At 34.3% G+C, this 18,194-nt stretch overlaps 1 protein-coding gene across 4 annotated transcripts in view; it reads right to left on the bottom strand.

Moving 5' to 3' along the window:
- Positions 1-18,194, bottom strand: part of LOC144975444 (suppressor of tumorigenicity 7 protein homolog) — a 99,146-nt gene that overhangs the window by 945 nt on the left and 80,007 nt on the right. For all 4 annotated transcript variants that reach the window (XM_078919510.1, XM_078919513.1, XM_078919511.1 and 1 more), the window contains 14 exons: positions 17,447-17,684; positions 16,461-16,631; positions 15,786-15,864; positions 14,856-14,910; positions 13,980-14,079; positions 13,352-13,449; positions 11,911-12,022; positions 10,669-10,741; positions 9,203-9,305; positions 7,355-7,505; positions 6,849-6,941; positions 4,191-4,330; positions 2,574-2,669; positions 1-999 (listed from right to left, as the gene is read on the bottom strand). The exon at positions 1-999 is cut by the window's left edge and continues 945 nt beyond it. In XM_078919510.1, the coding sequence (XP_078775636.1) occupies positions 2,574-2,669; positions 4,191-4,330; positions 6,849-6,941; positions 7,355-7,505; positions 9,203-9,305; positions 10,669-10,741; positions 11,911-12,022; positions 13,352-13,449; positions 13,980-14,079; positions 14,856-14,910; positions 15,786-15,864; positions 16,461-16,631; positions 17,447-17,684 (1,509 nt within the window). In that variant the 3' untranslated portion in view covers positions 1-999. The remainder of the gene's footprint in view (positions 1,000-2,573; positions 2,670-4,190; positions 4,331-6,848; positions 6,942-7,354; positions 7,506-9,202; positions 9,306-10,668; positions 10,742-11,910; positions 12,023-13,351; positions 13,450-13,979; positions 14,080-14,855; positions 14,911-15,785; positions 15,865-16,460; positions 16,632-17,446; positions 17,685-18,194) is intronic.

Below are 18,194 nucleotides of genomic sequence, written 5' to 3'. Positions count from 1 at the left end.
TAACTTAATGGATCATCTACAATTGTAACATTTAATTTCCTAAAATTGTAACATTTAATTTTCTTAAAATTCTCTTGACAATCTTGTCAACCATGTCTTGTAAAGCTGCATTGGCACTCTACACATTTAATTTTATTATTTATTCTAAAAGCCTTAGTCATTATCCGTAAACCATGTGAGAAGTCTATAGGCCGAACTGTACAAAAGACAAACTGCTAATTATTTTGCACCATGTAGTAAGTCATATCTTGAAAAATGCATTTACAAACCCAGGAGTACTAAAATTGGTGAACTCTGTGCTACCATTTTTCCCCCCCCCCCTGTGTCCATGGATGGATTGAGGTCTGTATATAAATATGGTTTGACAAAGTGACTCTGCTATTCAATTTATTTGATTGATAATAATGATGAGGAATAAATGATGGGTCAACAATTATAGGGGGGGGGGAAGCGGTGTTAGTTGAGGATGAAGATCATGATAATTTTGATAAAGACCATGACCTTGGCAATGATGATGGTGATGATGATGACAACAATGATGATGATGGTCACAATGATGATGATGATGACGACGACGATGGTCACGATGATAATGATGATGATATTGATAATGATAACGACCATGACAACAACGATGATGATGATGATGATGATGATGATGATGATGATGATGATGATGATGATGATGATGATAAGGATATTGTCACAACAGCGACATAGACAATGAAAAGAACAACATTAATGAAATTGTAGATGGAAATGAGGACAAAAGCAGGAATATCCACGTCAATATAAACTGCCCCACTCTGCCTTGAAGAACCAAAAAGGGTCCTCCGTCGTCATAAAAAATAATATCCATGTCAATACTAAGTCAGTACACGAGAATCATCTTATTCTCAACCATAAGGAAACTTGCAGTTACAACATGACACTATATATCGTTTAACTAAGGAACTCGGAGGAAGATTAGGGGACGGCCGTACGACAATTGAAATCATTCTGTGGAAGAGATGGAAATAAAAAAATAATAGTTGATGCAAATACATGTTATACACAATCATACTGATTAACACTGGAAAATATATATATATATATATACACATATATTTACAAAAATACACAACTCGAAACAAATGAACACACATGTGCAAACATCCAACATACACACACAATCATAGATGTGTATGCACAAACACAAATATATTTATATACACACATGCAAAATCACAAACAAATAGTATCGCCACTGTCATGAGGCAATGTGGTCTTGTGGATATGACACTCGCTTTCGGATCGGAAGCCTCACTCGACGCATGGTTGAGTCTCTTTACTCACATTCTCTCACCGTACTCTGGTGTAAAATGAGTACCATTAACACTGGTCTCTGTAGAAAAAAATTGTAATAACGCCTACCAGGTGTTATGTTTCAATCTACATGTTAAGTTTTGCTGTTGGTCAGGGCCCCTTTGAAAAGCACTTTGAGCATGTTTAGTAGCTATTGCGCTAGATAAAAGCTCAATTTTTCTTGTCATTATTTCCCAAATATCCAGCTATTTTGCTGATTTTTGAATACACTTTAAATGTCCTGAAAAATCAAAATCATCATCATCCTCCAGTTGCAACATATTTAGGTTTAGATATAACAATTATTCTACCCCTTCCAATATATAGCGTAATGATGTCAAGTTTACAACAACAACAAAATGTGTGACGTCAGATTATCAAACGTTAAATTTCACTAAAACCATATTTTAAAAACAGAAGTACTCTCTTTTTAAAATGTCTTTCATTCAGAGATAACAAAATCAGAATCGATTGAGGGGTAGAATAAATTATTTCTTATACTCCTGCCTTTTGGAATTCGAACTTTGTTCCCAACACAGACAGGCAGGCTCGTGCAGCGATTGGGGAAAACGTCCGGAATGCCAAAAAGCAAGAGTGTAAGAATAGTATATTGTTCAATGACTAACGCAGCAAGCAACCCATTTCACTACATGTAATAAAGAACGAATGCCCTTGTCACCAATTTTATCTTTGTTTTTGTTTTTAAGGGTTTTACAGCGCTTGCAACACATTAAAGTCATATCAGCGCCAGTAAAAAGGAAGAAATCGGGATAGTAAAAAGTTCTAGAATTAAAATCAAAGCACCCAAGAAAAGGTAAGACAAAGGGGAATTCGTTCAAACAGGGAATAGATGTAGATTCAAAGAGCATACTATCAGTGTAATTAGTTTGAGATCACCTAAATGTCTCATCCAGACACAAGAAGAGGTCCTAACTAAGAGGAATACACTCAAATATTTACAAATTATCTATAACATGTAAATAAAATATAACACAGTGCATAAAAGAGAGATGATTTACAAGACAAAAAATACCATCTCCCAAAACCCTTATCTATACATTTGACTGTTCCTCTCCCAGCTATGGTACCCGGCCAGGGCCAGGACAAATCAAATAATCTCATCCTAAGACAAAGACAGAAAGCACGTTGGAAAACAGATAAAGGGGGATAGAAGACACAGTAAGTGCCTTCCTGCCCACTATCAGGAACCCCGCCCATTCACAACTCACCTAAATGCGAGACAGTTGGTGCAGCAGATTGGAGGGTAAAATGGCCTCCAGCTTTTCTAAAACGTATGACAAAGGTAGATAAAGCCAGCCAAGCATCTGATGATAGATAGAGATATGTAGATATATAAGATATTAGTATTTTGATGTTTTATGTTCTTGTGCCATCATCAACCACAGATGTAAATGATTTGTTTGATTGTTGTTTGTTTATAGTTGTCGGATTATGCTGGTTTTGATTTGTAATCTGAATTGGCAAATTGTCTTCAAATAAACTTTGAATTGAATTGAATTGTATTGTTACAGATGTATAAGTATAAATAGGATTATATGAAACAATATTATAGATTCTTGTATTTTGTTAAAAATGTAAATGTATAAATTGAAACAATTTTGAAAAAATGTTCTCACATGAAACAAGGACTTTTGTTCTTGTATTGACTTATCGACATGTATGTAGAAATAATTTTTGTTGTTGATGTTCTTGCATTCTGCTATCGACATTATGTGTAAATAAGATATAAAACAATGTGAAGATTTTTAAAAAATCATATATATATATATATATATAAATAAAACTAAACTATGCAGTTAGATGGCCTAGTGGTGTGATCTTCGCCTATTAAATGGAAGGTCCCAGGTTCGAGTCCTTCTCTGAGCGACACATATATCAGTTCTTGAAAAGGCTCTTTACTCATATTCTCTCATCATAGTCTGGTACAAAATGTGTGCATGGCTGTTAACAGCATTGTCTCTATCCAGGAAAAAAAAATTGTAATATCACCCAACAGACGTCATGTCTTTGTCCTACATGTTAGTTAATGAATTGCTTTGGGCCAGGGACCCCTTTTAAAGCGCTTGGAGGATGTTTAGTGGAAATAGCGCTATATAAATACTGAAGTTGTTTTGTTTTTGTTTTTTGTTTTTTTTTTAACTTCAAAAAATATAAATAAAACTAAAAACAAAATCAAATGGGGCAAAATGAACATGTCCTGCTCACTGTCCTAACGGCAACTCCCATGGGCTCGAGGGAATCAAATTATTCTAATCTCAGTCATTGTGAAGATTTTACATAAATAAAAACGAATCTTCAAAAATGAAACTGAAAAACAATGAAATCAAAGAAGGCAAAATGAACATGTCTTGTCCACCAATCTAACAACGACTCCCAAGGTCTGGGGTCAATCCAATTATTTTAAACTTGAGCTTTTATATAGCGCAATATCCACTAAACGTGCTCAAAGCGCTTTACAAGGGGTCCCTGACCAACAGCAATACGTAACACGTAGAACGAGAGATGATGCCTGTTAGGCGATATTACAATTTTTTCGGACAAAGACAACGCTGTTAATGGCCAGGTACTCATTTTACACCTGAGTACGGTGAGATAATGTGAGTAAAGAGTCTTTTCCAAGGACTCAACTATGCGCCGAGCGAGGCTCGAACTCAGTACCTTCCAATCCGAAAGCGAGTGTCATACCACTAGACCACATAGCCGCACAAATCTCAATCATTGTGAAGATTTTACAAAAATAAAAACGAATCTTCAAAAATGAAACTGAAAAGAAGAAAGAAAAGAAATAAATCAAAGAATGCAAAATGAACACATGTCTGGCTCACCGTTCTAACGACGACTCCCATGGGCTCGGGGAATTGATGAGTAAGAAGTGCCAAAAGGGCTGTGAAGGAACAGAGACCTGCTGTGAAGAGGATGAAGAAGGGCAGTTCTTTCTTTGGATATACGGACACCTCGTGGAAGGCTGGAGAAATAGAACACGTCAAAGAAATGAGTCTTATAAGTTAAAAAAAAAGTTTAAAAACATAGGTTGCAGGCGGGGAAAAGGGGAAAAGGGGGAAAAGGGAGGTCGGCGGGAGACATGTTTTAATAAAGAAAATGTAAACATTGCTGCTTGAATCTCAAAGAAGAAGAAGAAGAAAAAAGAGCAACAATGAAATAGTAAAAATGAAATTTTAAATCAATTCATGTTTAAATTTCAAGTTTAAATTTTTTTTTAATTAAAAAAAAAAATTATTGTCGTCAATGAAATTGAAGCTTATCTCATTATAAACATTTTGCTTTTTTCACTTGTCAACAAATAAAAATATATAAAAGAAGAGACATGAAAGGAGGGAATTATACTAAATGATTGCATTGTATGTTTATTTGATAATTTATCACAATCCAATCCATTACGTTGCAGCTTCAATACTGAAGACAGATGCAGCATTTTGTGTGATGTGGGATGGTGTTGCAGTATAGCTCTGTATCACAATGATTATGCCCTATTATGACAGAAATGGTTTCTTACTGACAAGTAAATTTCGCTTGCAAGAATTTTTCTCTCAAGTTTCTATGTACAGCAGTAATGTTGATACCTTACAAGGAGGAAGTGATCACATTGATTTTCACAGAGAGCACTGATATAGAAAATGAAAACTAAAAAAAGCCAAAGCACAGTCTAGAAATACTATTTTTTTATAAATAAATAAATAAATAAAAACAATGTTAAAAGCTAATGCTTCTTTGTTCATCAACTGATTTTGATATAATTAAGGGTAGGATGGGGTGGAGGGATAAATGAAGTTACATCTTTTATCATAGCTAATCTGAATTTCAGTAAAAAGCTGGTTATATTTAAGGTCAATTATGGGTTATAATATTCGTTATTTTGAATACATTTTTTTTAAAACTGAAGATAAAATTTCTGTTAATTTTATTTATCACCTCACAAAATAATACTAAAACTAAATTTTTATCCAAATTTAATTATATTACGAGGGCTCTTTCATAATTAACCGAAAAATGCCTGCAAAATCCGCGTTTTTTATGCTATCAAGAAAATTCTTGCACGTGTTCATACCTTGACTCGTCCTTCATTTCTCTACGTAACAGCCAAGTCTGTCAACACACTTCTGCCAACGCCGCACCATGGAATAGATACCCTCTCGGAAGAAATTTCCGTCAAGGTTTTGTAGCCATTTCCGCACATGGTCAACAAGCTCTTCATCGACATCAAAGCGCTTTCCTGCCAGCTCACGTTTCAGTGGCCCAAAGAGGTGATAATCAGATGGTGCGAGGTCTGGACTGTGTGGTGGGTGTGGCAAAATCTCCCATCCATATTTCTCTAGCCAACCTTGCGTCACTCGTGCTGTGTGGGGTGTAGTGTTGTCGTGTTGCAAAATGACCCCGTTGGTCAACTGCCCTGGACGCTTTCTGCGAATGGCCTCCCTAAGCTTGTTAAGAGTTTGGCAGTACCTTGCATTGATTGTTTCTCCAGGTTGTAAGGTTTCGAACAGAATAACACCACGACTGTTTCAGAAAACAGTTCCCATTATTTTCTTTGCTGACCGCATGACTTTGAATTTCTTCGCGACAGGTGAGGATGGATGTTTCCATGTCATCGAATCTTGCTTTGTTTCTGGGGTGCAATGGTGCAACCAAGTCTCATCACCGGTGACTATGCTGTCAAGAAAAGTCACATCATACCCTAGAAAGTCTCCGCCGGAGTTGGCAGTATGCCCGTGAACCCTGCGTGAGCTCTTGCTTCTTCTCAAAAGTTCCCTACAGATGTCCAATCTTTGTTCTTTATGATTGTCTGTCAATTGCTTAGGAACCCATCTTGCGCTGACTTTTCTGTAGCCAAGTTCATCAAATACAATTCTTTGGGCAGAAGTTTCTGAAATTTCAAGACTGCTTGCGATTTCATGAAGTTTCAACCTCCTGTCTTGACGAATAAGCTCATCAACTCGCTTCACATTGTCTTCTGACGTCGCAGTTATCGAACGCCCTCTCCCTTCCCTGTCTGTCAAGTCGGAATGGCCGGCTTCAAACAAATTACACCAGTGATAGACTTGTGTACGGCTTATAACATGCTCACCATATACACTCTGAAGTTCTTTATGAATTTCGGTAGGATTCAGACTTTTGGCGTTCAAAAAACGTATGACAGCTCTGATTTCCTCCTTTGACCAAGTTTCAAGGTGGGCCGCCATCTTTAAAATCGTCTCGAAATTCATTGTGCAAAATGATGCACTTCATAATTTCTGGGAATATCCGTAAGGAAAATTGGAATATCATGTCGTTTACAGAATTTAAAAATCTCCACTGGTTGCTGAGCAATGGGCATTTTTCGGTTATTTCTGAAAGAGCCCTCGTATATTAGTTTCTTTCCCACCTCCCTCAAACCCAACTAGATCTTTTTGCTATCTCAAAAAGTAATCCGATTTCTGGAAGGATTTTAAAATATCAAGCCGATAACCAATCATATGGTGACGTACCTGGCAGTAATTCCCGGTCAGCATTCTCTGTGCAGGGAGGGTAGGGGTGAAATAAATGGCCCTTTTCCAAAGGGTAAGGAATCATTCGGAATGCTGAAGTGAAGAAAAGGGTGAAGTCAAAAGTTATTTTATTATTTCAAACTTGAGCTTTTATATAGCGAAATATCCACTAAACGAGCTCAAAGTGCTTTACAAAGGGTCCCTGACCAAAAGCAATACATAAAATTTAGAACCAGACATGACGCCTTTTAAGCGACATTACAATTTTTTTCCTACAGAGACAACGCTGTTAATGGCCAGGTACTCATTTTACAACTGATTACAGTGAAAGAACGTGAGTAAACAGCCTTTTCCAAGAACTCAACTATGCACCGAGCGAGGCTCGAACCCAGGACCTTCTGATACGACAGCGAGTGTCATACCACAAGACCGCATTACCTTATCTGATGATAAAACTTGGGCCTTATGGCTCTGAAGAACTACTTAAATAAAAAAAAAATACTCACTTCCTTCCCATGTACAATGTAAGAGATTGAGCGCTCCCTCCACCCTTTTCCAATGGTGCAGGTGGAAAAATGAGTATGCTATGGCTTCACTGTCTCCCCGCTTCAAGATGTGCTCCGGCGGTAAGATGAGGCTCTTCATTTCTAGAAGGTACTGAAATCACAAATTGGAATGACAGATGACGAAACATACAAAGAGAAATTTGACGGGTGCTTGTAAAATATGATCATCCATCGTGTGATTGAGTCTAAAGAGATTATTATTCACTTGAGCCAACAACAACAACAACAAGTAATTTATTTTTTTTTAATTTTAGCTTTTATAAAGCGCAATATCCACTAATCATACTCAAAGCGCTTTACAGAGGGTCTCTGATCAACAGCAACATGTTGAACGAGACATGACGCCTGTTAGGTGATAATACATTTTTTTCCTGACAGAGACAACACTGTTAACGACCAGGTACTCATTTTTACACCTGAGTACGGTGTGAGAATGTGGAGTAAAGAGCCTTTTCCAAGGATTCAACTATGCGCCGAATGTGACTCGAACCCGGGACCGTCCTATCCAAAAGCAAGTGTCATACCACTAGACCATATAGCCGCACAAAAAGTTCTTATAAAATACGTCAGTTAATCCGATTTCATAATCTTTCCAAAGGATAAGAAGAGAAAAGATTGAAGTTGGGCTCAAAGAGGAATACTTCCAATCGCCAGGTTTAAGTACAAAACCTTCCCCACTTGACTTGGCCAGCAGCCCCCCCCCCCCCTCCCCCCATTCCACTACTACCACACACTAATGGGATATAACTACTCCAATTTTTGGATTACCTATGAGTGCTGCAAACGAAATTGAGGGTAAGTTATAATTGTAATAGTTTGAAGAGTAAGATAAAACCAAAAAATTGGATGTCTACGGATTGATTCATCGTCTTGTAATTGACACTTAAATTGAAAAGTTCTAACAATCACCTGTTTGAAAAATTCACCTACATTTGTTTCGTTCTATCTATCCTTCCATCATTCTTAGACTGTCATGTCATCACATTACATCATTACCAACAGTTTCCACCCTACATGCTTTCAATGGCATGTTTTGATTTAACGGGAATGCCCAACTGTTGATTGCATACAATTACTATAACATGCATGTCCAGCAAGCGTGCCGTTCGTTTTCTTGCCGAAACTGGGTGAGTCATCACCTGGCACATCTGGCATCGCTTAACCGCTTTAGGACTGTGGGGAGGTCAGGGTAATAAAGTATCGCATTTTGGACACTGTGCAATTGGCACAAAAATTTCTTTATATTTGTGTGAATTTGAAGTTTAAATATGATGAAATAATAGACCGAATGAGAAATTTTAAGGGGAAATAACACTCAATATCACAAAATGGGAAAAGCGGAATTAGGGAGTTTTGGAAAACCACTCTTCAATTTTTAATAAACAGTTTTATGGATTGCATTATTATTTTCTTTTTTTTTTTTTTGGTCTGGTTTATTTCGTTTCAGTGTCAATAACACTTTTTAACAAACTTAACATTGTCATAGTTGTCGTCAGCACAACCATCACCACCACCACCATCACTAACATCATCATCAATGCCATGTCCAGCAACCTACACCACCAAAACCACGACCATCATCATCATCATCATCATCATCATCATCATCATCATCATCATCATCATCAATGCCATATCCACCACCACCACCACCTTCACTATCATCATCATCATCTTCATCATCAACGCCATATCCACCACCACCACCACCTTCACTATCATCATCATACTCACTATCATCATCATCATCATCATCATCTTCATCATCAATGCCATGTCCACACCCACCTTGGGGACATGTGGATTAAACTCCACAGCCCTATGTATGGCCTCCACTGCTGTCATCTCTGCTGTACTCAACCCTCTCTTAGATGCTATGTCTGGAGAGAATCTGGTTGAAAAAGTTATTGAGATGTAAGATGTGGGAAAATTATTCTAGGCACAAGCTTTAACAGTCAAAACTTTAATAGAGTTACATATGAAAGCATCTTATATAAGTGTACACCTGCTTACTTGGAAATGGAAAATGTTGTGGTTTTCAAGGATTATAACACAGTAGACATTATAACTACCATTAAAAATGATCGATTTGTGTTTAAATAAATTAAATTAATGCTTCAAACTCCTTTATAAATACTATCTCTGGCAACAAAACTGTGTTTTAAAGAAGTTTATTGAATTAAAGATCTTGATATAATAGTCAATTAGGACCAGAGAATTCATAGGTTTCAGGAGTAATAACTTTATAGTCATTATTACTACCATTAAAAATGATCAATTTGTGTTTAAATATATTAAATTAATGCTTTAAAACTCCTACTAGCCCGAGCAACAAAACTTCATTTTAGAGAAGTCTATTACATTAAAAATCTTTATATTATAATGGTCAATTAGAACCCAAAAATTTGTATTTCTAGGAAATTTTCGTCGGAGTAGGAGGTCTATAAGGGCTTCGTACCACAGCACCTTGCGTAATTTTTTTTAAAAACAGAAAAAACAACAAATTTTCAAATTATTAAAAAAACAAAAAATGTAAATTTGGAAGGAGAGCTATGAACAGCTAAGATGAATGCAATTCTTTGCTGAGGTTTTAGAATTTATGATTTATCATCTTCACAGCCTTTCTCTCTGCATCTCTGAAATCCCCTTGAGCCATAGAGTTTCTTTACCTCTGAATTCTTCACAATTTCTTATCTTAAATTCCGATTATATCCCGTTTTGTTTTGTTTTTTCTAGGTTTGTTTGTTTCCATGTAGTTCATTTTTTCTTTCTTTCTTTCTTCTGGTTAATGGCACATTTGACACTACAAGGATTTGTTAACTGATCTCTTCCGCTTGAAAAGATTGAACATTTATCTCTTATCATTATGTATGAATAAAGCATCTACCACATAATTGCATATAAGTAAATACTGAAATGCTAGTAGCTGATCAATAAATAAATAAATAACAACAACAACAACAACAATAATAACAATAATAATAATAATAATAATAATAATAATAATAATAATAATAATAATAATAATAATAATAATAATAATAATGATAATGATAATGATAATAATAATAATAATAATAATAATAATAATAATAATAATAATAATAATAATAATAATAATAATAATAATAATAATATAACAGCTTCAAAAAAAAAAAAGATTCAACACGTAACAGGACTCAAAACTCTTCCTCAGCTAACAACAAAAAACGGTTAAAACAATAAAATAATACTTCATTTAAGTACAAACTTACTTGTCTGCAACCGCTCTGGCTTTTAAAAGTGCAGCTGTGTAACATATGGTAGCAGATTTTGGAAGGCTGATATCTGGTGGTGATGATAGAACAAGAGAAAAAAAATCATAAAAAATGATTATAAAATGACAAGAGATTCATCATTTAACTCACTCAACCTTAACACCGACTATATCCATAGTTTACCCAGGTTACTTTTACCCCATGCAAATTTATTACATTTTTTCTGAGACAAATTAAAGGCGTAATATCAAAGTTAATGTTTTCAGTATTTTCATGTTGATGGTAGTTGATATTTTCATGTTGATGGTAGTTGAATAAAACTATCTATGTACATGCTCATTTTTAACACATGTTATTCAATTTTGAAAAATAGCAAAAATCTCTAGGATTGAATGAGTTAAAATGATTCTCCTGTTATGTGCTAATAAATCAAGACTAATTTCACTTTGAACATTAAAACTGAATTGCAACAATTCATATTATTGTCCTTATCCCAGGGTTGTGAATTCAGGAGGCAAAAATTTACTGAACTTTGACACAAACACATTGACCGCCCCTTTTCTGAGTGCTGAACTCCAGTTTTAAAAAAACATGATTTACTTACGTTTTTCCATTTAGCAGGAGACTGGAAAATATACTGAGGGTTTATAACAAACTGAATTCTGTAAATATACGGAAAATTGGCAACCTTGCCTTATCTTTCTCTTTATTTCTTATGCAACTCTTGTGGTCTTGTGGTGGGACTTATCTTCCGACCTCTAGGAAACCGATTTGAACCCCAATGTGGGCAGCACAAGTTTTTGAGTCCATGGGAAAGGATCATTACTCCAATCCTTACATTGTACTCAGGTGTAAAATGAGTACCTGACTCATGGCCGTGATATCTTACAGGCATCATGTTTAGTCTAATTTCTGTACTCCTGTTGACTTGGGACACTTGTAAAGTGATTAGAGCACATTTTAATTGGATATATATATATTGCAATTCATAATTAAAGGAACTGTTTATTTATTTACTGTACAGTCACAAGTCTGTTAATGTGAACACCTCCATTCCCAGCACTTTGTCTGGATTACAAAGACACATCCAGACAGTGGAATCAGTCCATAAAGTGTAGAAAACAATAAAGAAGAAAAAAAATCCGTCCCAAAGCAACCTGTACCGATAATGGAGACATCTTAATTGTGGAGTTCTGGATTAGAGAGAGAGACACACAACTGTATTGACACCAAACTCACCATCAAACCTTGACAGAACCGCCTGGACATCGGCGTACAGCTGCATTTCTAACAAGGCTTCTATCAAGTTTTCATGAATGTTGAAATTCATCACTGGAGACTCCTTCAACAACTGTGGCGGGGGGTTGAAAAAATTAAAAAAGAAATGTGTTTCAATAAGTAGAAAAACAAGCGATTAAAATAATAATAATAATAATAATAATAATAATAATAATAATAATAATAATAATAATAATAATAATATAATAATAATATAATAATAATAACAATAATAAAAAATAATAATAATAATAATAATAATAATAATAATAATAATAATAATAATAATAATAATAATAATAATGATGATGATGATAAAAAGATTAAAATACAAGCTAATTATGTCTCAGATACAACTGCAGTTTTCATGAGTGTTAAAAGTCATAAGTGGAGACTCCAACAACTGTGGAGGAGGTTGGCTTGTTTTGTTTGTAAGTGTTTTACAGCGCTTGCAACACATTAAGGTCATATCAGCGCCAGTAAAAGGGAAAATAATGGGTTAGTAAAAAGTTCCAGAATTACAATTAAAGCACCCACAAAAAGGAAACATGTAGATTCCAAGAGTATACTATTAAAGCACTTAGTTTGAGATCACCTAACATCCAGACACAAGCACAGGTCCCTACTAAGAGGAACACCCTCAAATGTTTACAAATCATATATAATATGAAAACAAAACATAATACAGTACATAACAGAGAGATGATTTACAAGACAAAAAATATCATCTCCCAAAACTCTTAACTATACATTTGACTGTTTCCCTCTCACCAAGGGTATCTGGTCAGGGCCAGGACAAAAACCAAGTAATCTCATCCCAAGACAAAGACGAGAGCAAGTTGGAAAACAGATATAGGGGGATAGAAGACAGTAAGTGACCTTCCTGCCCACTATGGAAGGTCAGGAACCCACCCAGGGAGGAGGTTGGGAAAGATTGAAAGAAATGTGTTCCAATAAAAGAATAACAAGTGATTAAAATAATAACGATAAAAAGATATACAAGCTAAGGTGCAAACAACTGCAATATTCTTTTTTTTTTAATGAACAAAGTTTGATCTATTTTCTTTTTTAGAATCTTTTTTTGTCTTTTTGATCAAAAATGGATGACGATAAAGGTGTTTACAAAAACAACGTAAAACACAAAATTTTCAAAAAGGCCATCATTGATGGAATATTTTTTAAGCTCCAGATTTAATCTCTTTAAATATCAAATGTAGTTCTGTCTTCAAATCTGACGTTTTACATAACGAAAAAAGAAGTGGTCATTAATTATCAAAAAACTATTGCGTTATATCGCTCTTGTACTTCATTCTTCCTTGAAAACATTTAATATATCAATATCTATCCACCTGACATTAAAAAAAACATATTAAAAATTCATTTTTCTTTCTTCAAAACTCACATCTCTCATCATCTTGACAGCTTCTCGCGTCCTCCCCAATTTACGAGCACACATTGCTAATCTTCTTTTAATATAAACCAACACATTCGAATCACGACCTGAAAATTGAAAAAAAAAAATAATAATAATAATATTAAATCAATGAAACCAAAAGCAAAGGACCCAAACAATACAACAACCAATGCCATATTTGGCCATATCCAATTGAAGAGTGATTTTCCAAAACTCGCTAACTCCGTTTTTTCACATTTTGAGATATTGAGGATTATTTCCCCTAAAATTTCTCATTCAGTCTAATATCTTTTCATATTTAAACTCCAAATTCACACAAATGAAAGGAAATTCTTGTGCCATTTGATGCTTAAAATAAAATTTACATTTCAATTTATCTCATGGATGGAAAATCTCAAAAAGTAGAAAAACGACTTTTGGAAAATCAGCCTTCAATTCATACATATTCCTGTAAGCTTTGTTTTCAAAATAGGCATCGATGCCTGTTTTAAAACAGGAAAAAAATTTAACAATTGCCTTAAAAGCTCCATTTTTTAATTTAAAAAAAAATGCTTATGACCCTTTAACGATTTAAATATAATAACACGATGCAACCATCATGCATCAGTCATCTTACGGTGCAATGATTCTTGTGCCGCGTTCTGGTGCTGTGATGCTTGTGATTTCCTATAACTGGCTTCTGCAGCTTTGTACGCCTGCTTGAATTGCTTTTCACACTGTCAGAAAGGATTGGAAAGTAGTTCGTTATAATCGGAAAAATCGTGAACTTTTATATAGAGCAATATTCACTAATCCTGCTCAAAGCACATTACAAGGCTATGTGGTCTAGCGGGATGACACTTGCCTTCAGATCGCAAGGCTCGAACCCAGGAGCTTCCAATCTGAAAGCAAGTGTCATACCACAAGACCACATCGCCGCACAAATAAAAAAATACTATTCATCATAGTTAACTTTTTAAAAATCAACAATTTATCCTCACAATGATGAAATGACACTTTAAAAATCCTTAAAATGATGTAATCTGGCATCAACTTTTATTTTCAATAAGACTTAGAGACGCCCATAAAGTATTAAAATTGGATCCATAATTTCGTAATTCTACGAACAGTAGGCAGGTTTGGGTTACAGCTCCAACAGGTTGCTACAATGGATTAAATTTGAACGTAGAATGCAGAGCAGCCAACTTTTCAAAGAGCTAAAACAGGATACAGTAAAGCCCACTACCATCAAAACCCAAAATGGCAGTCTGTTTGGACCATTATAAAACCCAGAATCTAGATTCAGAGCTATACTCTCAATTTGTCTATTCCATGTTTTAAATTATCAGTCAAAAAATATCATAATCCTGAAATAAGCCAGGGTCATTTCCTTACATAAAAAGTCTAATTTTATTAATTTTTTAAAATCGTTTTCATCTTTTTCTCCATATTGCAAAACTGTGACAGTTAGCTGTTATAGAAATGTATAAATAAAGCACACAAACAAACACACCTCTAAAATAGTTGTAGACTCTTCCTCAGCGAGTAAGACCATAGCAGTTGCACATCTGATGAAGTGAATGAAATGAATGGAAAGACTTGTTAAGAAACTGTATATTTTTGACATTTAAAATTCAATTTTCAAATAAAATTACATGCATGACACATACAAACCTATCTCCAGGACTTCGAGATTAAAATAAAAACAAAAAAGTATCTCTATGACAAATACAGTGGAATCCTGATAAAGCAAACACCTCCAAACCAGAAAAATTGATTGACTTTCAAGCAAGGTTTACTTGTCCATTATCAGTGGAACACACTAAAATAAAGAACAGAAAATTTGGGAATGACGGAAGGTGTCTACTTTAAGCAGAAGTTGACTACTTTTAAAGAGTATTTATGTATATACCAATGGATTTACAAATAGATATTTTAAAAAGAATTTTAAAATCTCGGCGTCTGCTTAAACTCGTTATTCCAGTACACCAAACCCTCATTATTCTCAACACTGCCGTACTCTGGAAAAACCCATATTTAAAAATTTGGCCATAAAACTCGTCCTTCAAATATCGATCGATTAAAATGACCCTCATCTTGGCAAAAACTCTCAAACCTGGGACCTCGCAAAGTCTTCCTTCAGTCCCAGGTTTGAGAGTTTTTGCCAAGATGAGGGTTATTTAAATCAATCGATATTTGAAGGACGAGTTTTCTGGCCAAATTTTTAAATATGGGTTTTCCAGAGTATGGTAGAACAGGTTTTTAGTTTAACTGGGATTTGTTTTGCTTTTGGGTTTTTTTTTTTTTTATTTTTTTTTTTTTGTTGTTTTTTTTTTTTGTTTTCTTTCTTCATATCTCGAAACAATCAGTGCATCATTGAATACCTTATACTGGACTGTCTTAGAAGATTGGGTAATAATAGATTCATTATGAAATGTCTTACTCTGGGTTTTTCTCTAAAGCGTTGTGAGCTGCTTTAATCCTGGACTGGGGGTTTCTCTCACGCCAAGCCATCTGCATGACTAGAAAGAACAGAAGATAGAAAATGGTGTAAGGTGGGAGAAACGTCAATAAAACAGTTCAATATTGTGTAAAGCTTTATATTTAAACCTTGAAACAAAATTAAAGCAAATTTCAAAGTGTATTTAAAATAATATGTGTTAACTATTCAAATGGAAAAAAAACAAACACACACACACACACACACGCACACACCCACACATACACAAACGAAAGACCCTCCCTATCTCACAATTTTAAAAGGATATATTTGTATATGAATTTTTTAACAAACATTTTAATCCCTAAAACAAAAACAAAAATATCTTTAAATGATTTCCATAATAATATATTTCACAAGAAGCAACATTCATAGCACTTATAAATCCAATTTTATACAGATTACACAATTGTATCTAAATTATAAATGCCACTCTGGATCTTTAAGTAAAATATACATACAACATGGTTTAAGTTGTTCAATCTCCTCCGCTAACAAACGCCACCACCACATTTCACATTCTTATTAATTTCTTCGATCTTCGAGCAGCACCATTTACATTACATTCTATTGTGAAAATTGCCATGGATACATCATATCTATAAATATAAAACTCACTCTCGTATTCCGGTTTTCCAGAGTCGGCATCGCATGTAAAGTAGGTCTGGTGATCCTGGGCCGATAGATTCATGTCGTAATAGGTCAATGGTTCTTTACCCGTGGCCCAATTAAATCGCTGGTACTCCGATCCCCGGAACAGATTCAAAGGATTTCGCCAAACTTTGCATTCTGGGATTTAAAAAAGGAAATAAAAGACATTTTACAATCTCACTTAAAATCAATTAACAATTATTATATGATTTTTTTTTTTTTTGATTTGAGATCTTTAAAAAAAATTGTATTTTTAATCAAAGGATATTTTGATTCTGTCAGAATCAGATTGCTGAGACAACAACCATAACAGAACTCAATTAGAAAAAAAAAAACATTTGATCCTTGACCTCAGAATTCCTTCTCATATTTTCAAAAGGAAAATTCATATTTTCAAAAGGAAAATTCATACTTTCATTTTAAAAAGAAAGATGTTTAAATTTATTCACAAATAATTTCCAAATTTCAAGAGTGGAAATCAGGGATGTCTACCAAAAACAAGAAAGCCTGGAAATCTTTCACACTAAGACCATCTGAAAATATTTCGTGTAAAGCTTCTCATCATTAAATGATAAACATTACCCTTAAATCATGAAAAATTATTAAACATCCATCTAGCGCCCCCACACCCATTTCATCATAAATAAAGTGGAGCAATACGCCCACTATGTTGATGACAATACTTGTAAAATATAGAATTATTAATCATACTATAAAAAGGAAAACACTGTTAAAGAATCAATAAACATGGATAAATCCCTTGCAACCAGACTATTTACAATGAGTTTTGAAGATGTATAGACACAACTGAGGGCCTGGAGCCCAAAATGAAGGAAAAAGCAGAGGACTTGAAATAGCAGAATTCCTCTAAATAGTATAAATTTGAGAACCATAAAATATTTAAAAGAAAGAGTATTTAAATTACTTTATCTATAAAATAACTGGCTACTCACTCGATGATTGGCCAGGCCCTGTAGATGGCTGGCCATTATTCCGACTGTTATTACTGTTGTTCTCCACCGACCCCCCGATGGCCGCCCCGTTTGTGGCAGCAGGCGTGTTGCCATTGGCATTGGCAGAGGCATTCTCCGTGGTCCCATCTCCGCCACCGAGAAGGGGAGAGATGTGGTTGAGGGAGACTTGCTCTATGAAGGAGGTCCCGTACTTCTTGAAGTACCACCACTCAAAAATCTACCATTAAAAATGAGAAACAGAGCGAGATGTAATGTTAATAAATATAAATTGGATGGTGAACATATAATTCTTATATTTATTATTAATTCTTATGACCAGGTGTGTATGTGTGATTGATCATTTAAATCCTAAATTATAAAGTCTTATGATCAGTTTGCATGTACGTGTTTATTCAAGTAACACACCAAATATTCTTGACACATTGCAGGCAACTTATGGTTGTTTGGAATAGATTAATAATAATAATAATAATAATAATAATAATAATAATAATAATAATAATAATAATAATAATAATAATAATACTAATAATAATAATAATAATAATAATAATAATAATAATAATAATAATAATAATAATAATAATAATAATAATAATATAATAATGAAGCATATATAAAGCTTACACTTCCACTCAAAGGTGATCAGGACGCCGTGAAAAATAAATAAATAAATAAATAAATAAATAAATAAATAAATAAATAAATAAATAAATAAATAAATAAA

Source organism: Berghia stephanieae, chromosome 6 (genome assembly GCF_034508935.2).
Source record: "Berghia stephanieae isolate SIO BIC M18660-M18661 chromosome 6, UCSD_Bste_1.3, whole genome shotgun sequence".
In the NCBI taxonomy this organism is placed as follows: Eukaryota; Metazoa; Mollusca; class Gastropoda; order Nudibranchia; family Aeolidiidae; genus Berghia; species Berghia stephanieae.
This window is presented reverse-complemented; position numbering and strand designations above follow the sequence as displayed.